Source organism: Coregonus lavaretus (assembly GCF_964263955.1).
Source record: "Coregonus lavaretus genome assembly, chromosome: 5".
Taxonomy (NCBI): domain Eukaryota; kingdom Metazoa; phylum Chordata; class Actinopteri; order Salmoniformes; family Salmonidae; genus Coregonus; species Coregonus lavaretus.
Genome location: NC_139992.1, coordinates 49,644,204 through 49,668,050, shown reverse-complemented (window position 1 = coordinate 49,668,050; position 23,847 = coordinate 49,644,204). Strand labels below are relative to the sequence as shown.

The 23,847-nt window shown below is 44.4% G+C and overlaps 1 protein-coding gene across 7 annotated transcripts in view; it reads right to left on the bottom strand.

Moving 5' to 3' along the window:
* The window catches only part of LOC311130091 (nuclear respiratory factor 1), a 31,713-nt gene extending 26,919 nt beyond the window's left edge, over positions 1-4,794 (bottom strand). For 4 of the 7 annotated variants that reach the window (XM_084162755.1, XM_084162756.1, XM_084162758.1 and 1 more), the window contains exons 1-2: positions 4,652-4,715; positions 2,793-3,029 (exon numbers count right to left, since the gene is read on the bottom strand). In XM_084162755.1, coding sequence (XP_084018881.1) covers positions 2,793-3,003 — 211 coding nt within the window. In that variant the 5' untranslated portion in view covers positions 3,004-3,029; positions 4,652-4,715. Of the gene's footprint in view, positions 1-2,792; positions 3,030-4,651 lie in introns of all 7 variants that reach the window. The other 3 variants (XM_084162757.1, XM_084162760.1, XM_084162761.1) reach the window with 2 other exon arrangements.
* Between the last annotated feature and the right edge of the window lie 19,053 nt (positions 4,795-23,847).

Genomic DNA, 23,847 nt, shown 5'->3' with positions numbered 1-23,847 from the left:
CTACCCGCCCTCCAGGACACCCACAGTACCCGATGTCACAGGAAGGCCAAAAAGATCATCAAGGACATTAACCACCAAAGCCTGCCTGTTCACCCCGCTATCATCCAGAAGGCGAGGTCAGTACAGGTGCATCAAAGCTGGGACCGAGAGACTGTTAAACAGCTTCTATCTCAAGGCCATCAGACTGTTAAATAGCCATCACTAGCACATTAGAGGCTGCTGCTGCCTATAGAAATCACTGGCCACTTTAAGAAATGGAACACTACTCACTTTAATAATGTTTACATATCTTGCATTACTCATCTCATATGTATATACTGTATTCTATAATATTCTACTGTATCTTAGTCCATGCCGCTCTGTCATTGCTCGTCCATATATGTATACACTACTGTTCAAAGGTTTGGGGTCACTTAGACATTTCCTTGTTTTCCATGAAAACATACATGAAATGAGTTTGAATAGGAAATATAGCAAAATGCATAGGAAATGTAGTTATTGACAAGGTTAGAAATAATGATTTTTAATATAAATAATAATTGTGTCCTTCAAACTTTGCTTTCGTCAAAGAATCCTCCATTTGCAGCAATTACAGCCGTGCAGACCTTTGGCATTCTAGTTGTTAATTTGTTGAGGTAATCTGAAGAGATTTCACCCCATGCTTCCTGAAGCACCTCCCACAAGTTGGATTGGCTTGATGGGCACTTCTTACGTACCATACGGTCAAGCTGCTCCCACAACAGCTCAATAGGGTTGAGATCTGGCGACTGTGCTGGCCACTCCATTATAGACAGAATACCAGCTGACTGCTTCTTCCCTAAATAGTTATTGCATAGTTTGAAGCTGTGCTTTGGGTCATTGTCCTGTTGTAGGAGGAAAGTGGCTCCAATCAAGCTCCGTCCACAGGGTATGGCATGACATTGCAAAATGGAGTGATAGCCTTCCTTCTTCAAGATCCCTTTTACCCTGTACAAATCTCCCACTTTACCACCACCAAAGTACCCCCAGACCATCACATTGCCTCCACCATGCTTGACAGATGGCATCAAGCACTCCACCAGCATCTTTTCATTTGGTCTGCGTCTCACAAATGTTCTTCTTTGTGATCCGAACACCTCAAACTTCGATTTGTCTGTCCATACCACTTTTCTCCAATCTTCCTCTGTCCAGTGTCTGTGTTCTTTTGCCCATCTTAATCTTTTCTTTTTATTGGCCAGTCTGAGATATGGCTTTTTTTGCAACTCTGCCTAGAAGGTCAGCATCCCGGAGTCGCCTCTTCACTGTTGACGTTGAGACTGGTGTTTTGTGGGTACTATTTACATTTACATTTTAGTCATTTAGCAGACGCTCTTATCCAGAGCGACTTACAGTTAGTGAATACATTTTTTTTTATTTTTTTATACTGGCCCCCCATGGGAAACGAACCCACAACCCTGGCGTTGCAAACGCCATGCTCTATCAACTGAGCTACATCCCTGCCGGCCATTCCCTCCCCTACCCTGGACGACGCTGGGCCAATTGTGCGCCGCCCATGAGTCTCCCGGTCGCGGCCGGCTGTGACAGAGCCTGGATTCGAACCAGGATCTCTAGTAGCACAGTTAGCACTGCGATGCAGTGCCTTAGACCACTGCGCCACTCAGGAGTCCATTTAATTAAGCTGCCAGTTGAGGACCTGTGAGGTGTCTGTTTCTCAAACTAGACACTAATGTTTTTGTCCTCTTGCTCAGTTGTGCCCCGGGGCCTCACACTCCTCTTTCTATTCTGGTTAGAGCCAGTTTCCGCTGTTCTGTGAAGGGAGTAGTACACAGCGTTGTACGAGATCTTCAGTTTCTAGGCAATTTCTTGCATGGAATAGCCTTAATTTCTCAGTACAAGAATAGACTGACGAGTTTCAGAAGAAAGTTATTTGTTTCTGGCCATTTTGAGCCTGTAATCGAACCCACAATTGCTGATGCTCCAGATACTCAACTAGTCTCAAGAAGGCCAGTTGTATTTCTTCTTTAAATCAGCACAACCGTTTTCAGCTGTGCTAACATAATTGCAAAAGGGTTTTCTAATGATCAATTAGCCTTTTAAAATGATAAACTTGGATTAGCAAACACAACGTGCCATTGGAACACAGGACTGATGGTTGCTGATAATGGGCCTCTGTACACCTATGTAGATATTCCATAAAAAAATCAGCCTTTTCCAGCTACAATAGCCATTTACAACATTAACAATGTCTACACTTTATTTCTGATCAATTTGATGTTATTTTAATGGACAAAAAAATGCTTTTCTTTCGAAAACAAGGACATTTCTAAGTGACCCCAAACTTTTGAACGATAGTGTTTATTGTTAATTCCATTCCTTACTTAGATTTGTGTGTATTGGGTAAATGTTGTGAAATTGTTAGATATAACTTGTTACATATTACTGCACTGTCAGAGCTAGAAGCACAAGCATTTCGCTACATCCGCAATAACATCTGCTAAACACGTGTATGTGACAAATAAAATTTGATTTGATGACAGGCAACCATGTCTTTCTGTTCAACACAGCATTCTGTAATTTTGCATTTTCGTAATGTGTGACCCTGATACAACGGTCCCATGACCTAGCTTTGGCAGAGCAGATCCTGAATACAGTAACCTCTTCAAGACAGAAATAACTAGCTTTGGCAGAGCAGATCCTGAATACAGTAACCTCTTCAAGACAGAGACCAAAGCGCTCATTTCACTCTGCTACTATGACTAATAGATTGTCCTCCATCATGCCAAAGACCCCTCCTCTAATTGGCCGAGGCTCACCTGCGGCTGCCAGGTGCGCGGTCAACTCGTCATTGCCGGCCGAGTGAAGGATGTCCGAGTCATCATAGACGTCGTCGTCAGGGGACGAGGGCGAGTCCTCGTCGGCGCTCAGCATGCTGTGATCTGTGTACGTGGCCACGTGTACCTGCTGCACGGCGTGCTCCTCAATGGTGGTCATATGCTCGGTCTGGTGAACGTTGTGGTCCTCCATGGCGTGGTGCTAGCCTCAAATACTAACTGAGAGAGAAAGAAAATAGAAAACATATTTATTTATCGATTTGCATGGAATTCAATTTTTGCTGTCTCAGTACGTAACAACCTGACACCACACACAACAGGCTGGGACAGCCATAGAGGAGAAGCCCCCCTGCCTCCTGGAGCAGATTTGGGGTTTATGTGCTTTATGGCAATAGTTGGCACATGGGATATTGATGCAAGCAACACAGAGACACACATGCACGTGTCATTCAGGGGTGTGTATAGGCCCCACACATTTCTACTGTGATACTATCACAAAAGTATGTTAACAGGGCTCAATGAAACAAAGCTTCTTATGTCTTTGGGCTATATATGAAAATGTGTACTAGCTAGATTTATTGCGATACATGACACAGCTAATGATAACGCATTTGGAGCTACCTGTAGTAATATTTAATGGACCACCAGGAGGCCTCGTAATCCACAAATGTGTAATGTGGTCAGTGCTTCTGTACTTATGTTAAATAAATGTAATGAGTATGTACGTCTAATGGCTGAGGTTGACTATAGTCCAACTATGTTCATTCATTCAGAAGGCATGTATTACTTTATTACTCAAAAGGCTATTTGAGTATTGCACTGGGTGACCAATGAATTACATTTCAGAATATATTTGGGGGTGGGGGAGAAAGGAAATGCAAAGCTTGAATGTAATATATGTTGAATGGCTTGCATGATGCATCTTTATAACGTTATGTAGCCCTAGTGTGAATTATGTGATGGGAGAGAGGCTACACAGACAGTGAGATACACAGGGGCGGGAATGGGCTGGCTAGCCATCCAGTTCGTCTTGACAAACTATCAATTGACATCGAGATGAACTAGCGAACAGTAACTCACGGGCTACCCATTACTAACAGGCTACACTAATCAGCATTCTCGAATATTTTGCTAACAGACCATAGCTACTAGCTAGCTAACGCTACCCCAACCTGCCGTTCAATGAGATGGCGGTGGATAGACAACAAGCTAGCTGGTTAGTGGCTAAGTTAAATTAGCAAATGTGTTTCGATAACAATGTTTAACAGCGTTTCTGATCAAACGTTATGGTTAATTTACTAGCCATATAGTTAGCTAGGTTGTCTAAAAACTGTTAACTAGCTCCGAGGATTTTTTTAGATATAACAAGAACCTAGCTATACCTCTCGTTAACGTTAGCTAGCAAGTCAACCATAAAAACGCATTATTTAGCGACATACTGGACAATTGTGTAGAAACTAGAACAATTATTGGAATCATCAGGATCCCAAATATTGTATGCTAACCAAGCACCGCATACAATTAGATGTGCTGTGTACTGGTAAGCTAAAAGAACGCAGCTACTGTAGCGCCGAACCCGCCATCTCGAGCTACAACTGTAACACACAATACATAACAGGCCTAGCGGCCTACATCAACACCAGCGCTATTGCTGCATTATCTCGACTTATTCTCAGTTGTGCGCTAAGTGTATTTTCGTCAAAAATGCCAAATATTCGGTGTTTTCGTTTTCTCATCGGCATCTAAAACAATCTGCATCTTTTCGCCCCTATGCTGCCGGGTTTGTTGGTGCGGCTGCGCCGGGGCTGAAATAGCTGGAGATTGCGCGGTAGGGCACTAACCTCAGAGCGGCTGCGCTACTTCGGGCCTGCGCCGTACGATGGGGCTGGGAATCCGAGCTCTAATGGAGGACAAAGAACAGCTAGCCCGAAAACGCACGGAAGCTGAAGCTCGGCGGTCCCACTGATCTACACGAAGACCGGGTAAACCACGCCCCTTTTCAGTTAAAGATCACCGCATCTTCGGCAAAAGTAGATTTTTCTTATTTGATAAGAAGTTAAACATATAGCAAATATTGTTCAGTATTCATTCATTATTATCCATCTAGCTCTGTTTATTTTGTCAAATTTGTATCTTCTTCCAATTATAATGTGGGGAGGTAATGGAAAAACTATCTACCAAATATATTCATTTTAAAATGTTGATTACTTCTTGCCGTTATCATTCACCTGATGATAAGACAAAACATTTTTGGTAAGGTATGTTGGGGGACCCTGGGTTACCTGTTTGCCTGGGAGGGGGTCCCTGGGCAAGAAGACCGCTGGCCCAGAATAATGTCATATTTTGTGAGGTCCCGGGTGGTCATTACGCTGGGCGTGTGGTACTTGTTTAGGCTAAATTACCAAACGGGGAGACGCCATTTCAATCTGATACAGGTTTTTCAGAGTCTTTGAGCTATTCTTCTTAAAACATTTGCCTTTTGCCTAAATTGGGTTATTTGAATCAAATTGTATTGTTTTATCTCGTTGACAACATTGATTTGTAATGTGCACATGATAGGCTAAACCTAAATCTACTTGTAGCCTAATTCAATACAATGACGCTATTGGAAACAACATTGTCAATAAGATTCTGCTAAATTTGGCATAACACAGTAGCCTATTTAAAAAATAAATTAAAAAATAGCCCTCCTGCTTCTACTACAGTTACTATGGTACAAACCTTCTTCTGCCGCTATTACAGTTAATATGGTCCATTCCTATGCCTGCTGCTACTACAGTTAATATGGTACATGTCCTCTTCTGCTGCTATTACAGTTAATATGGTACAAAACCTACTGCTGCTGCTACAGTTAACATGGTACATAACCTACTCCTGCTGCTATTCTTTCTTTTAACATTGGTTATTCCCTAATGAAGGCAAATGTAATTGCCTAAAAATGCCTAGAAACTAGGTTACTGTACTAGTAACAATAGGCCTACCAGAAACGTTGGCTCAACTTAAAAGCATATCTTTACTTTTTTACTTCTTTACAAATGTAGTTTTACAAATTTAGCCTCAACATGCTAAAACCAATATCTTCCATACATTTTAACCCACTGAAGAGATAAACGTTTTCACTGTCCCAAAGCAGCCTCACAACTGAGCGTTGCTATTCTTTACAATGCCCACAAAAGGGTAGTGTTGCATCACTAATCGCTTCATGAGTCCAGCACCTCCACTTCACAATAACAGGAGATGGCAGTAAAGGACCATTGAACCTATCTCTCCGCAGGTGCCTTGGCATCCATTCAAGGTGATGGATGTTTTACGTTAGTATGTGATGACAACAGCGTATGTTTGTGTCCCACTAAATGTCAGCAAGTGTCATATTCAAAGCTGATGCAAGCCTCATAGTTTGTCTCAACGTTTCACAGTACCCAAACTGTGACCTTCGCGCCTCTTCGCCCCCTCCCCATCTCACATCACAGTAGCAGGCCTATAGGGACACATGTACAGTAGGATATTCAGGACTGGAAATAAAGGTAACATTCGGTTGAAACCTAAGTAGTGTAAGAGATTGAATATACTGTAAAATGTGTATGTGTACAATATGACACTAAAAATCCATTGTACCTTTTCGACTGAGATCACCCAACACAGACAATCTGGCACACAGCGTCTGTCTGTCATAGCACAACGTCACAGCTGAAGTGAAGATATGACGCTTAAGAATGAGCCATGTCCTCGTCATTCTGTCCCCCTACCCATCCTCTTCCACTGGGCTGCGGTGGTGGGGTATAGACAAGGGCTGTGGCCTGGGGGGCTGGGATCAATAAGAGCTGTAATTGCTTAGCTGGAAGTGAGGATAATTGTAGGTAATTGTGTGGGCCAGTAGCGAGCAGGGGCGAGGTGAGGGAGGACGGAGACTGGAGAGAAGGAGAGGCTGTGGGGCTAATGGGTCCTAGGCTAGCCTATGTCTCTGTCTGTCTGTCTGAATGTCGGTCCGTCTGTCTGTCTGTCTGTCTGTCTGTCTGTCTCTGTTCGTCTGTCAGGCCGTGTGTCTGAATGTCTGTCTGTCTGCCTATCTGTCTGTGTGTGTGTACGTGTGGCTGGCCATCTGGCTGGCTGGCTCTGTCTGTCTGTCTGACTGACTGACCTTCTGAGGCTTGCCCAGTGGGGGTTGAATTTACACAGGAGTTCTAGCCTCTGAAATCTCTGTCTGTCGCTGTCTCTCAGCTTCTCTCACTGACCATGTTTACATGCGCACAGTATTCCGGATAGTAACTCATATCCTGCTTAAGGTCTGGATAAGCTGTTTACATGCAGCTTTGATATCCCACTCATGAGTATCCATGTACCCATTAATAAACAGAATATTCCTAATTTAAATTAATATGGGTTAAATGGAATAGTAACTGAAATATGGACACTGACTGTAGTCCTATAACCTCTCACATGTAGCTTAATAAAATATTAAAATGATACAACAAATGTTAATTTTGACTTGGGAACAGTAGGGGAGAAATATGATTTATTTCCTTCAGCATCTCTTGAGAAAATGCGAATGGGCATTTAATGTGTTATCTTTGACACTGTTATGCAAGCAGACAGTTTTATCAGAAACGTGTTTCATCGTTTTCTAAGCTTTTCATTTCCTTGAAACCGGTCAAACTGATGACATTTGGACATTTCGCACAGGACCAATCTTTCCACTGTTTTGGAGTTATTGCGTTTTCTCCCTGGTCCCTAAAAGAAAAATAACAATTTAGCTAGCGGTGTTAAATAGATTACCAAATGCATTCATTATATCAATGTAAGACATTATTCTGGTGAGCACTACTTTATTTAGTCTTCTGGGGCAACAAGTTATGACAGAAGAGAATAGTTGACAAACAAATGGCCTACCAAATGTCGGAAATTATAATATGGCCTACCAAATGTCGCAAATTATAAGCAGAAACGTGTCTAAATTAGGGGTGAAAGTAGTCAGTAGACTGTTCGGTCCAGTACGGAGTATCAGCAAAAAATGTATTATGGAATTATGGTGGCTCGAACTGCGCAGGTGTACTTTTTTGAAGTGATTTGTTTGACAATCAGATGAAAACATCATCACAAAACATCACGAAACGGAACATGCGCAGACCGCGAAAAACAACAGTAAATGGGATAGGATGTTGACATGCCACAGTATCCCGTTTAAGATCAGCATACCCCAGGCATCTTATCCTGCTTGATCATAACCGGGATACAATATTTTTCGGGTTATTGTAAACGGGATATGATGTTTATATGTGTAAACTCAAAAACAGAATTCTTGAGTATCCCGAATAATAAGGGGATATTGGTGTGCATGTAAACGTGGTCACTGTCTCTGTCTTTCTCTGTCATTCTCTCGCTCTGTCTTGGTCTCTGTCTCGTCCGCAAAACCATATGTTTATAGGGTTGATTAGATAATAGCCTTACCATTTGAATCGTACAGTATTTAATTGTCCTACACGCTTGTTGTCTGCCCAGGAAATATTTCAAAAAACAAGTAGGATCACAACTAGTTGACCATTGATTCAAAGTCTTCCGATAGCACTTCCCAGGACCTTAATGAGATTCGAATTCAAAGTCAAGTTTGATTCCCACGGCTTTCGAGGAGCAGGTGGAATGTCATCCCCTTGATGATCAACAGGGGGCAGTAAAGCACCACATATAAAATGAAATACAAGGCTGAGAGGGAACTGAATTGTAATAGCATCTCTAAAGAGTCACACTGACTTATTTGAAACATGAATCCATATTTGCGTGCAATTTTACCTTGAGAATAATTACAGATTATTGTAGTTCCTGTCTAGGTCATAGTGACCATGTTCGAGGCTTATCTGTGGAGGAGTTGTATTGCTTTGCAACCAGAACGTATTGTTGGATCTTACAGAATGTATGGTGTCTGTACTGAGTGACTTCCCTTTGTTGCATAACTTTTCACTCTCTGTTTCATCTATCTGTTGCCCACAAGCAGGGCGTTCTTAACACATTCACAGTGTAACTGTTAAAGACAAATAAATATATCCAGTCAACACAATATGATGGGCTATTCTGGATAGGCAAATGTCACAATGTATTTTAGAAGGCTGTAGTTTATCCACTCTAAATCAGTTTGCATGGGTTTTACATTGTAAGGATTGTAGCTTGAGGTGTATTGTTATAGTGTTATATCACATTATTATTAAGCTTTTTCATTATCTTTTATTTCAGATGGTCCAGCATCATCCTCAGACAATTGCATTCATTTTTGGTCTAATTCTCCTTTCTGGAAAAAAAAGGCTTAAAATAAAGGTTAAAATCCAGGTCATGTGACATGATTAACCCAAACACAGGAAATCCAGGTCATGTGACATGATTAACCCAAACACAGGGCCCTGTACATTCCGCTCTATGTAACAGCTGTGAACATGGACAGGGGGGAATGAAAGAGGTGAAGCCACGGTCATGAGTCTTAACTCCTGAACTTATACCACTGCGTCAGCCAGCATCCTCATCTGTCCATCATTTTGATCATTGAGGAACATGAATAGATGGATGGATGGATGAGACAGTTGAATGGGAGATAGGATGGGTCGACGGAGAGGTGAACGCATGGTGGATAGATGGACACACTGATAGACAGATGAGTGGACGAAGGATGGATATGCCATTGATCATCCTCTGTGCCAGGGGCAGGGTTTCCAGACGGCTGCTCCACTTCAAAGTGTTCCTCCTACCTGCCGCTGTTTTGTCTCAGAGATGAAAGACAAACTTTATCAATCAAGTGTTTCTCCTTTAACCCTACGTGGACACTCGCAACATCTCTACGTTGATGTCTACAATCTAACTATACAATGACGGATGCAGCCATTGACGAGTGGCCATGGAATTTGTCTTGTCAGAATAGAAACACAATGTTCCCCAGTGACATTAGCTATCACTATGAGGGAGGAAGGGAGAAATAGCTGCATCAAATAATCAAATTGGATGGTTTCTGTGGTAACCTGTTGCTAGGTCAGATTTCTCTCTGTTATCATCTTTAATCTCCATGTCTCTTATTGTCTCTCTGTTTCAGGTCCTCTTCCTCACTCAGTCCTTGGCATGGAACACATGGAGAAAATATTTTTCCACTCAGAAAGAACGAGCGAGAGAGAGAGAGCTGGAGAGAGGTTTGTATCTCACATATTTGTTATTCACCACCAAGTCAAAGCCCTGCCTTTATCCGGCACATATGCACACCTCCCGTTGTCAATGGAAACGGGGAGGACTGGAAGAGAGGGAGATGGACACTAAAATAGAGAGAAATGGAGAGAGAGAGAGAAAGAGAGGGGATGAAGGAGAGGGACAAACAGCTGCCTTCCTCTCTCCCTCTGTTAGGTTCTACATCCTTCAGGCTATGTTCTCCTCTTTAATTGGGAATGTAATGTAGAGAATGAACCCCACTTACAGTCATGATAGTATTTATCAGAGGCAGGTCTTATAGATGGTGAAGGGAGAGAGGGAGGGAGGGAGGGAGGGAGGGAGGGAGGGAGGGAGGGAGAGAGGGAGGGAGGGAGGGAGGGAAGAAAACCAGTATGCCATGATCCCATGTATACTGAATAAAAATAAAAACGCAACATGCAACAATTTCAAAGATGTTACTGAGTTACAGTTCATATAAGGAAATCAATCAATTGAAATAAATTCATTAGGCCCTTATCGATGGATTTCACATGACTGGGCAGGGGTGCAGCCATGGGTGGGCCTTGGAGGGCATAGGCCCACCCACTTGGCAGCCAGGCCCACCCACTGGGGAGCCAGTTTTTCCTCACAAACCCCTCCCCCCTCCGATGATCCTGCAGGTGAAGAAGATAGATGTGGAGGTCCTGGGCTGGCGTGGTTACACGTGGTCTGCGGTTGGACGTACTGCCAAATTCTCTAAAACGACATTTGAGACAGCTTATGGTAGAGAAATGAACATTCAATTCTCTGGCAACAGCTCTGGTGGACATTCCTGCAGTCAGCATACCAATTGCACGCTCCCTCAAAATTTGAGACACCTGTGGCATTGTGTTGTGTGACAAAACTGCATATTTTAAAGTGGCCGTTTATTGTCCCCAGCACAAGGTGCACCTATGTAATGATCATCCTGTTTAATCAGCTTCTTGGTATGCCACACCTGTCAGGTGGATGGATTATCTTGGCAAAGGAGAAATGCTCACTAACAGGGATGTAAACAAATTTGTGCACATCATTTGAGCGAAATAAGCTTTGTGTGCGTATGGAACATTTCTGGGATCTTTTATTTCAACTCATGAAACATGAGACCAACACTTTACATATTGCGTTTCTATTTTTGTTCAGTGTAGTTTTCCAAAAACACCTTGCAGGTTTTATGTGGATGTTAAGGGCAAGGAGCAGGGAGGGATGGAGGGATGGAGGGAGAGGGGGATGGAGGGATGGAGAGAGAGGGGGATGGAGAGGGGGATGGAGGGATGGAGGGATGGCGGGAGAGGGGGATGGAGGGAGGGAGAGGTGGATGGAGGGAGAGGGGGATGGGGATGGAGGGATGGAGGGAGAGGGGGATGGAGGGATGGAGGGATGGAGGGAGAGGGAGATGGAGGGAGGGATGGAGGGAGAGGGGGATGGAGAGATGGAGGGATGGAGGGAGAGGGGGATGGAGGGAGAGGGGGATGGAGGGAAGGAGGGATGGAGGGAGAGGGGGATGGAGAGAAGGAGGGAGAGGGGGATAGAGCGAGAGGGGGATGGAGGGAGGGATGGAGGGATGGAGGGCAAAAGAGAGCCAGATTGCCGTGATGCCGTTCTCCAAAAACACCTCCCAGATGTTCCCACCTGGCACCTGCTCCAAAATGTCTGGCGGCCAAACAAGAGCTTGGACCGAGCTAAAAGGGGCACACTCTGTCTCTCCACAGTGAACGCTTAATTTAACGCTTTGGAGAGGGGACCAGAGCGCTCCTTACACGAGTGTCGCTGCTGCGACCACTGCTCAAGAGGGTGACATTTTAAACTCTGCAGGTGTAATGACCGAGCACGGCGGAAAGTGAGAAACTAACCAGGGGAGTAACAGAAAGAAAGGAGGAGGGAGATAGGGGAAAACTCTGATAGAAACTAACAGACTGTAGATGCCAACACCTCGCTCTCACACACACATACACTACCGGTCAAAAGTTTTAGAACACCTACTCATTCAAGGGTTTTTCTATATTTTTACTATTTTCTACATTGTAGAATAATAGTGAAGACATCAAAACTATGAAATAACTTATATGGAATCATGTAGTAACCCAAAAAGTGTTAAACAAATCAAAATATATTTTATATTTGAGATTCTTCAAATAGCCACCTTTGCCTTGATGACAGCTTTGCACACTCTTGGCATTCTCTCAACCAGCTTCATGAGGTAGTCACCTGGAATGCATTTCAAAAACAGGTGTGCCTTGTTAAAAGTTGATCTGTGGAATTTCTTTCCTTCTTAATGCGTTTGAGCCAATCAGTTGTGTTGTGACAAGGTATACAGAAGTTAGCCCTATTTGGTAAAAGACCAAGTCCATATAAGGACAAGAACAGCTCAAATAAGCAAAGAGAAATGACAATCCGTCATTACTTTAACACATGAAGGTCAGTCAATACGGAACATTTCAAGAACTTTGAAAGTTTCTTCAAGTGCAGTCGCAAAAACCTCAAGCGCTATGATGAAACTGGCTCTCATGAGGACCGCCACAGGAATGGAAGACCCAGAGTTACCTCTGCTGCAGAGGATAAGTTCATTAGAGTTACCAGCCTCAGAAATTGCAGCCCAAATAAATGCTTCACAGAGTTCAAGTAACAGACACATGTCAACATCAACTGTTCAGAGGAGACTGCGTGAATCAGGTCTTCATGGTCGAATTGCTGCAAAGAAACCACTACTAAAGAAGAGACTTGCTTGGGCCAAGAAACACGAGCAATAGACATTAGACCGGTGGAAATTTGTCGTTTGGTCTAGAGTCCAAATTGGAGATTTTTGGTTCCAACCGTTGTGTCTTTGTGAGACGTGGTGTGGGTGAACGGATGATCTCTGCATGTGTATTTCCCACCGTAAAGCATGGAGGAGGAGGTGTTTTGGTGTGGGGGTGCTTTGCTTGTGACACTGTCTGTGATTTATTTAGAATTCAAGGCACACTTAACCAGCATGGCTACCACAGCATTCTGCAGCGATACGCCATCCCTTCTGGTTTGGGTTTAGTGGGACTATCATTTGTTTTTTAACAGGACAATGACCCAACACACCTCCAGGCTGTTTAAGGGCTATTTTACCAAGAAGGAGAGTGATGGAGTGCTGCATCAGATGACCTGGCCTCCACAATCCCTCAACCTCAACCAAATTGAGATGGTTTGGAATGAGTCGGACCGCAGAGTGAAGGAATATGTGGGAACTCCTTCAAGACTGTTGGAAAAGCATTCCAGGTGAAGCTGGTAGAGAGAATGCCAAGAGTGTGCAAAGCTGTCATCAAGGCAAAGGGTGGCTATTTGAAGAATCTCAAATATAAAATATGCTTTGATTTGTTTAACACTTTTTTTGGTTACTACACGATTCCATATGTGTTTTTTCATAGTTTTGATGTCTTCACTATTATTCTATGTAGAACATTTTAAAAATAAAGAAAAACCCTGTAATGAGTAGGTGTTCTAAAACCTTTGACCGGTAGTGTATATACAGCATCTCACAAAAGTGAGTACACCCCTCACATTTTTGTAAATATTTGAGTATATATTTTCATGTGACAACACTGAAGAAATGACACTTTGCTACTATGTAAAGTAGTGAGTGTACAGCTTCTATAACAGTGTAAATTTGCTGTCCCCTCAAAATAACTCAACACACAGCCATTAATGTCTAAACCGCTGGCAACAAAAGTCAGTACACCCCTAAGTGAAAATGTCCAAATTGGGCCCAATTAGTCATTTTCCCTCCCCGGTGTCATGTGACTCGTTAGTGTTACAAGGTCTCAGGTGTGAATGGGGAGTAGGTGTGTTAAATTTGGTGTCATCGCTCTCACACTCCCTCATACTGGTCACTGGAAGTTCAACATGTCACCTCATGGCAAAGAACTCTCTGAGGATCTGAAAAAAAGAATTGTTGCTCTACATAAAGATGGCCTGGGCTATAAGAAGATTGCCAAGACCCTGAAACTGAGCTGCAGCACGGTGGCCAAGACCATACAGCGGTTTAACAGGACAGGTTCCACTCAGAACAGGCCTCGCCATGGTCGACCAAAGAAGTTGAGTGCACGTGCTCAGCGTCATATCCAGATGTTGTCTTTGGGAAATAGACGTATGAGTGCTGCCAGCATTGCTGCAGAGGTTGAAGGGGTGGGGGGTCAGCCTGTCAGTGCTCAGACCATATGCCGCACACTGCATCAAATTGGTCTGCATGGCTGTCGTCCCAGAAGGAAGCCTCTTCTAAAGACGATGCACAAGAAAGCCCGCAAACAGTTTGCTGAAGACAAGCAGACTAAGGACATGGATTACTGGAACCAAGATAAACTTATTTGGTTCAGATTGTGTCAAGCGTGTGTGGCGGCTACCAGGTGAGGAGTACAAAGACAAGTGTGTCTTGCCTACAGTCAAGCATGGTGGTGGGAGTGTCATGGTCTGGGGCTGCATGAGTGCTGCCGGCACTGGGGAGCTACAGTTCATTGAGGGAACCATGAATGCCAACATGTACTGTGACATACTGAAGCAGAGCATGATTCCCTCCCTTCGTAGACTGGGCGCTGGGCAGTATTCCAACATGATAACGACCCCAAACACACCTCCAAGATGACCACTGCCTTGCTAAAGAAGCTGAGGGTAAAGGTGATGGACTGGCCAAGCATGTCTCCAGACCTAAACCCATTTGAGCATCTGTGGGGGATCCTCAAACGGAAGGTGGAGGAGTGCAAGGTCTCTAACATCCACCAGCTCCGTGATGTCATCATGGAGGAGTGGAAGAGGACTCCAGTGGCAACCTGTGAAGCTCTGGTGAACTCCATGCCCAAGAGGGTTAAGGCAGTGCTGGAAAATGATGGTGGCCACACAAAATATTGACACTTTGGCCCCAATTTGGACATTTTCACTTAGGGGTGTACTCACTTTTGTTGCCAGCGGTTTAGACATTAATGGCTGTGTGTTGTGTTATGAGGGGACAGCAAATTTACACTGTTATACAAGCTGTACACTCACTACTTTACATTGTAGCAAAGTGTCATTTCTTCAGTGTTGTCACATGAAAAGATATACTCAAATATTTACAAAAATGTGAGGGGTGTACTCACTTCACTGCTCTCCTCTCCTTCAGTGGCTGACACTAACAATCCAAGTGGCTTATGGGGCTTCGCTCCTGTCTCAGCGGGCGACTTTGGGATGAGACCACTCATCCCTCCATTCCCATAAAGAGATTGAGGGGAAAATCCAGTAGTGGGGATGCTTTTTTGCTGCATGTGTGTTAAACTTACATCATCACCCAGATAAGTTTTTAACCTTGTTGTGTTGTTAACGACTTCTAAGTGTTTGAGATGCTCAAAGAGTTTAGTAAGCCTTGTAAGGCATCCTCTTATTTACAGATTAACTCTCAGAAAATTATATTAGTCACAAACTACACAGGCACAAGCACTGTGACGACCTTGGCTCTCACCATTGAATAATGCATAATAACAGCCCGATAATAGCCAACTCCTATTTTGACTCAAATATTGACTCGAGTGAAGCATCGTTTAAATGTAGAGGAAACTGTTGTTTTGATACCCATGGCTCCTCGTTGTTGCTTAACGGAGAAATGTTTTGCCGTTTGACTTAATGAGCTTCATTAAATGATGACTCATGCGTCTATGAGGTTGATAGTCTCTTATTTCCGTATTTTCTTCCAGTTTTTTCCCTCCAGGTAATCCATGTTCTGACAGTGTCTGGCCAAATCCTTTAAAAAATGAAGGGTGTTTGATAGTGTTCGTTTTTTTAAATAAACACGTGATTCAACACAAAAGCACCATGGGACGGCGAGTAGCCTAGAGGTTAGAGTGGCGAATCAGCAACCGGAGGGTTGCCAGTTTGAATCCCGGGTCTGGAAAATCTTGTGCGAAGTGAGCTGGTAACTGCCCAGTGTGGCAGCCCCCTGCACCTATACAAAAAAAACAGGATATACAGTGAGGGAAAAAGGTATTTGATCCCCTGCTGATTTTGTACGTTTGCCCACTGACAAAGAAATGATCAGTCTATAATTTTTATGGTAGGTTTATTTGAACAGTGAGAGACAGAATAACAACAAAAAAATCCAGAAAAATGCATGTCAAAAATGTTATGAATTGATTTGCATTTTAATGAGGGAAATAAGTATTTGACCCCCTCTCAATCAGAAAGATTTCTGGCTCCCAGGTGTCTTTTATACAGGTAACGAGCTGAGATTAGGAGCACACTCTTAAAGGGAGTGTTCCTAATCTCAACTTGTTACCTGTATAAAAGACACCTGTCCACAGAAGCAATCAATCAGATTCCAAACTCTCCACCATGGCCAAGACCAAAGAGATCTCTGAGGATGTCAGGGACAAGATTGTAGACCTACACAAGGCTGGAATGGGCTACAAGACCATCGCCAAGCAGCTTGGTGAGAAGGTGACAACAGTTGGTGCGATTATTCGCAAATGGAAGAAACACAAAATAACTGTCAATCTCCCTCGGCCTGGGGCTCCATGCAAGATCTCACCTCGTGGAGTTGCAATGATCATGAGAACGGTGAGGAATCAGCCCAGAACTACACGGGAGGATCTTGTCAATGATCTCAAGGCAGCTGGGACCATAGTCACCAAGAAAACAATTGGTAACACACTACGCCGTGAAGGACTGAAATCCTGCAGCGCCCGCAAGGTCCCCCTGCTCAAGAAAGCACATATACAGGGCCGTCTAAAGTTTGCCAATGAACATCTGAATGATTCAGAGGAGAACTGGGTGAAAGTGTTGTGGTCAGATGAGACAAAAATCGAGCTCTTTGGCATCAACTCAACTCGCCGTGTTTGGAGGAGGAGGAATGCTGCCTATGATCCCAAGAACACCATCCCCACCGTCAAACATGGAGGTGGAAACATTATGCTTTGGGGTTGTTTTTCTGCTAAGGGGACAGGACAACTTCACCGCATCAAAGGGACGATGGACGGGGCCATGTACCGTCAAATCTTGGGTGAGAACCTCCTTCCCTCAGCCAGGGCATTGAAAATGGGTTGTGGATGGGTATTCCAGCATGACAATGACCCAAAACACACGGCCAAGGCAACAAAGGAGTGGCTCAAGAAGAAGCACATTAAGGTCCTGGAGTGGCATAGCCAGTCTCCAGACCTTAATCCCATAGAAAATCTGTGGATGGAGCTGAAGGTTCGAGTTGCCAAACATCAGCCTCAAAATCTTAATGACTTGGAGAAGATCTGCAAAGAGGAGTGGAACAAAATCCCTCCTGAGATGTGTGCAAACCTGGTGGCCAACTACAAGAAACGTCTGACCCCTGTGATTGCCAACAAGGGTTTTGCCCCCAAGTCCTAAGTCATGTTTTGCAGAGGGGTCAAATACTTATTTCCCTCATTAAAATGCAAATCAATTTATAACATTTCTGACATGCATTTTTCTGGATTTCTTTGTTGTTATTCTGTCTCTCACTCTTCAAATAAACCTACCATTAAAAGTATAGACTGATCATGTCTTTGTCAGTGGGCAAACATACAAAATCAGCAGGGGATCAAATACCTTTTTCCCTCACTGAGTGTAGAAAACATTAGGAACACCTTCCTGAATATTGAGTTGCACCCCCTTTTGCCCTCAGAACAGCCTAAATTCGTTGGGGCATGGACTACAAGGTGTCGAAAGCATTCCACAAGGATGCTGGCCCATGTTGACTCCAATGCTTTTCACAGTTGTATCAAGTTGGCTGGATGTCCTTTGGGTGGTGGACCATTCTTGATACACATGGGAAACTGTTGAGCGTGAAAAACCCAGCAGCGTTGCAATTCTTGACACACTCAAACCGGTGCGCCTAGCACCTTCTAGCATACCCCGTTCAAAGGCACTTTTGTCTCGCCCATTCACCCTCTGAATGGCACACATACACATTAGATGTCTCAATTGTCTCAACGCTTAACAAGTGACATCAATAAGGGATCATAGCTATCACCTGGATTCACCTGGTCAGTCTATGTCATGGAAAGAGCAGGTGTTCCTAATGTTTTGTACACACAGAGTATGTATGTGTCTTTCGGAACGGTTGGACCTTGTGTGTGGGTAATCGTAATCTCTTAATGAGAAATTCCTCTATGTAGAGTAGCTTGTCCATCTTGTACTGTTCTGTACTACGATGCTTATTACTAGCCTGGTCCCAGATCTGTTTTTAGCTGTATAGCCAACTTGACATGACAATGACCATAAGAGTTGGCAACACAGCACAAACAGATCTGGGACCAGGCTACCATGATTATTACAGAACAAAGGCTAAAATGTCTGCCCTTAGTTTGTTCTTTAACCCTAACTGGGTGGCCATAAGTGGGATGTTGACTTGATTTCCTGATTTCAAGATGGCTGCAGCCTCTTCTCCCTCGGTCATGATCATGTGCAGCACACAGTGGTCCTAGTTCGGCTTCCAAGATGAGATTGTGATGCGGGAGAAAATAGCTGACGAGAGGGGGAAAAAAGTATCACCGGCCCTTGTTTTTAAAGGTCAGGACGCAGAAGAGGTGTGCTTGCTGCTGTCCTTTCTCTAATTGACTGTCCGGGGCCTACGTGTTCTGCTTGACTAAAACGTCCATTGATCCGCAGTCGTTTGCACACCAGGGTTATTCCTTTGCTTGTAGCTTCCACTCCACCTAGGTGTAGCGCTGTGATGGAGGAATGGGGAGAGGGGGAGAGAAGGGAAGGGTGAGAGAGGGAGAGAAGGGAAGGGAAGGAGGAGAGAGGGAGAGAAGGGAAGGAGGAGAGAGGGAGAGAAGGGAAGGAGGAGAGAGGGAGAGAAGGGAAGGAGGAGAGAGGGAGCGAAGGGAAGGAGGAGAGAGGGAGAGAAGGGAAGGAGGAGAGAGGGAGGGAAGGGACAGAGGAGAGAGAGAGGGAGGGGTGTGTTCTGGCATGCCACTCTCTCCCTACGACAGATTATGTTCTGATAGTCAATGGAAAGTGTTTGCATTATTGATCAAGTACAGCATGTAGCATAGTGCAGTACAGATACTTACTCAAGCACCTGACTTCCTTTATGAATCGATACGAGCATACATGTAGATTGCTGTAATGAAATGAAATGTTGTTGTTCCCATAGCTGGCTTACATTTCAGTGTAAAATGTTCAGTGTCTCTTCACTATCATATTAAATACTTGTGATCCAGGCATAAGGTGCTATGGAATGTATGTGGCTCCAGTATAGTCTATACGTCTGATACCCAGCTACCCAGCAAAGACCTACAGCAGCCTACAGAATATGTCATATGATCCAGTGATGCTCAATCAGCAAATGTATTACATAGAAATGAAACATCTAAAAGACCTTGTAGATTCAACTTATCAACAGTCAACATATACAATTAGTTTGAGTGCAAGACATGGCTTTGATACTTGAGAACTCAGAACATAAGACCAACGTTCTGTTATGGTGTCCTTCAACATCGGAATGCAGCCAGATACTCAGGACCTTTGAGGACCTCTTCCGCTAATATTATACGACCGTTGACCTCTCATCCTCAAGGACCTTCCTTAACGAGACACACTTCCTCCCCCTGGGCCAAGCGGGTCCATGGGAGGTGTGAAGGTCTGGAGACCCATCATCACCAACATCATCATCATCACCATCATCATCATCATCATCATCACCATCATCATCATCATCATCATCATCATCGTCATCCGCACCATCACCACCACCACTATCATCATCATCATCACCATCACCATCATCATCATCACTATCACGATCATCATCATCAACCATCATCATCATCACTATCATCATCATCATCACCATATAGCCTACCACTCTGATCTCTCCTCATCCTGTGAGCATATAATGGTCCCAGTGTGTTGTTGTGTTTGGCTGAAAGATCTAGAAAATCACAGGGCTTCTCCATAATAATGTAATAATATGCCATTTAGTAGACGCTTTCATTCAAAGCGACTTACAGTCAAGTGCGGATACATTTTTACGTATGGGTGGTCCCGTGGATCGAACCCACTACCCTGGCGTTACAAGCGCCATGCTCTACCAATTGAGCTACAGAGGACCCTATGTCTCTGAGAGTGCTGTCTGTCTGTAACTGTGTCCCCAGCAGGAGGGCCTACTGCCCATCGTTAGGAGAATGTCTACATTTGTGGGTCCGTTTGACATGGTGACAGCTCATCTTTGTCGTGGCGTGGAAGAGGTTGAGTCTGTGACTTAGGTTAGGAAAACTGCCTAATCTATGTTGACAGTCTTCATTTGCGTGCTTGATTCTCAACATCATAAGTGATTATAATCACTTTGCTTTGGTGCAGATGTATGACGTGTGTGTGTGTGTGTGTGTGTGTGCAAGTATGTGAGTTAGTGAGAAAGTGAGTGTGTGTGTGTGTCCACATGTATGTGTGCGTGTGTGTGCAGGCATGCATTCCGTGTGTGCTCAGGAAGGTGTAATACGTCTGAAATCCCCCTCACGTCCATCGTGATTGATGTCACCTTAACCCCCTATCTCATATACCAGTCTGGCTTTGCATCAGTATTCGGTATTGACTAATGGACAGTTTGTACAGACCACTGCATTCATGGCAGCATAACTTTCAGCCAAAGAAACGGACGTATCTCCTGACATGTCACTTATTCTCCTTGTAATATACATACGTATATATCTCCTCCGACCATAAATATCCCATAAGCACCTGCTGTATTCTGAAAAGCACTATATCATTAAAAACACGCCTGGTCGAAAATCCAGACGCTGAAATATTAAGATTCACTGTGTGCATCGATCCCCCATTTTCTGTAACCCCGGTTTGTTCTACAGAGCCAAACTCTGTGAATCATTCCATTTTTAATGTTGACTTATTTCCAGATGCATTATTTAATAGGTGGTGGGCAGGGTGATTCATAAGCCATCTGATTGTCTGTGAGTCCAGGACCCGGGTGGTATTGACCCAACTGAGGTGTGTGTGTGTGTGTGAGTGTGTGTGGTGTTTCACACCAGATTGTGTTTTCTGTGTGTGTGTGTGTGTGTGTCTGTGTGTTTGTGTGTGTGGGGTGGGTGGACATCAAATGGAGGATGCTGGATGGATGGATCATGGCTGGATTCAACAGTGCAGTGTGGCAGGGATTGGTGGTGTTGGACGCATCACTGATCTGATGGCCCTCATCAACTGGCCCAGGAATAAAACACTCACGTCCACTGTATTCACACTAGGTCTATGTCCCAAAAGGCAACCTAGTCCCTATTTAGTGCACACTCCATAGGAGTGCTTCATAGGATTTACACAGTAGGATTATGTGCTTTAAAGTCTGTTCTGTGGAATCAGATCTTCAACACTCATTTTAATGGCCTATTCCGTTAGAAGCGATGCCCTTTTCGAGAACTGAAATTGTGACCCGCAAGATAATCACCATCATTGAGACATCGTGGGACATCTAGGGGTCAAGTTTTCTGAGATATGCGATGTGTCATCTTGTAGTAATGCTGAAGTCATGTAAGGTGTAAAAAAGCTGGAAACTCTTCTATTGGTGCAGCTGCTTCCTCTCGCCCTCTGTTACGTTAGCGATGTGCTTTCCCCCCCCTCCCTCCATTCTCCCTCCTTTATTCATTTGTTTTATTGCATTACAGAATTATGTAAATATGTGCATTGCCGAGCGTGGGGCCGGGGCCCGAGAGCATCCGCGAGGGCAATTTGATCGTTTGCGATGAATGCTCACTAACATATGTCGGCTTGTCACACATACAAATGGACATTAATACGATCACGGAATGAACCCATCTGCGGAGGGGTGACATGGTGAGGGGCATCCTGGTGTCTAATTTAAAACTGAACCGTGGAGTGTGAGATACAGGAGGGCTGTGAATGGGTATTATTAATGGATATCTGTCACACACACACACACACACACACAGACACTCATACACACACACACACACACACACACACACACACACACACACACACACACACACACACACACACACACACACACACACACACACACACACACACACACACACACACACAACACAGAGACAGCGACACCCAGGGCTGCCTGTCTGGCTGCTTAGTGGCTGACCCTCAGTGAATGTGAATAACAAAGGCAGTAGGATCATTAGCCCCCCGCCTGGGGGCATCTTTAATCGGGTTTGCGGAATAAAGACAGCTGCCGCGAATTGCTGCATATTCATAATGTGGCGGCGACGTCGCCGTAATCTTGTATTAATGTTGCATCGTCCGGGAGTGTGTGTGTGTGTGTGTGTGTAATTGGGTCTATGAAATTATGTCCGCAGTCATATCCCACAGACTTTTGCAGTAGTTCCAGCGTTGCTCAGGCGTTGTGACAGTGTTATGACAAGGCCTGAAGGCCACACCGATGATGTCAGATGGAGCGTATGAAATGAAGGTGGACTAAACTGTCTTGTACTGTGTCTATGAAGCAAGAGCATCTGATTGGCTGGGCTCTGACAACCAATGAACCAATGATGCCCTCTTGTCTCAGGTTCTGTGTTCTAACCATAACTCTCCTAAACTCTTTTACAGTGACTCTATCTCCTAACAGTGATGTCATCCACATACAGGACCTTCTGTTGAGTAATCCATTATTGCCGGCACACTAGTTAAGCCTTCATGTTCTTCCTAGTGGGAAAGTGTGTTTTTTAAATGAAATCTGCCACGGAAAGTGTGACGAGTCGCTCTCTTTCCCACCCTCTAACATTGGCCCTACAGAGTAATGACAGAATCTGGAGGCCACTCCGACACAGCTGAGCCACTCTGCACTGTAAAGAGCTAAACCCTCCAGCAAGGGGTAATGTGTTTGCTGTTGCCCAAACCACCATGACTCTCTACACACACACACACACACACCGCCCAGTCATGTCCCACTAATACCACATCCCTTTTAAAACGACAAGATTTGTATCTTAATGAGGGGGCCTACCAATGAGTTTGTTTGTTTTGAGTCAGTCCGACCAATCTGTGTGATCAGTTGCCAAATAAGTGACTGTTTTTTGTTTGTGTTCCTCTGAGGTGTTTGCGTTGCCAAATCCAAGCTGATTTCCCAGCTGTTTGGCCCTAATTAATTGGTATGGCGAGCAGCGTGTCACTCTCATGTGTTTTTGGATGTCAGCGACCACGCTCCTGCTTTGTACAGCCCCAGCAACAGTGCAGGGGTCTCAACCGGCGCCAAGTTGTTGTCTTATCTAAATTAAAACTATGCTAATCTCTGTATTATCCCCACCCCGTAGAGCTGCACACTTCAACAAGCCTCTCTCTCTCTCTCTCTCTCTCTCTCTCTCTCTCTCTCTCTCTCTCTCTCTCTCTCTCTCTCTCTCTCTCTCTCTCTCTCTCTCTCTCTCTCTCTCTCTCTGTACCTCTCTCTCTCTCTTTGTACCTCTCTCTCTCTACCTCTCTCTCTCTGTACCTCTCTCTCCTCTACCTCTCTCTCTCTGTTCCTCTCTCTCTCTACCTCTCTCTCTCTCCTCTCTCTCTCCCTTTTCTCTCTCCATCTCTCTGTACCTCTCTCTCTCTCTCTCTCTCTCTCTCTCTCTCTCTCTCTCTCTCTCTCTCTCCCGCTCTCTGTACCTCTCTCTCTCTCTCTCTCTCTCTCTCTCTCTCCCTCTCTCTCATCTCCTCTCTCTCTCTCTCTCTCTCTCTCTCTCCTCTCTCTCTCTCTCTCTCTCTCTCTCCTCTCCCTCTCTCTCTCCCCCCTCTCGCTCTCTCATTTCCTGAACTTAATTGATCAACAGTCAGATCCAGCAGTCGGTGCTGTGCGCCGGGGGAATAAGAGCGATTGAAACGGCCCACTTTAATTGCATACATTTGTTTTTTACAACCATTGTTTTTTTATCCCGGTGCTTTG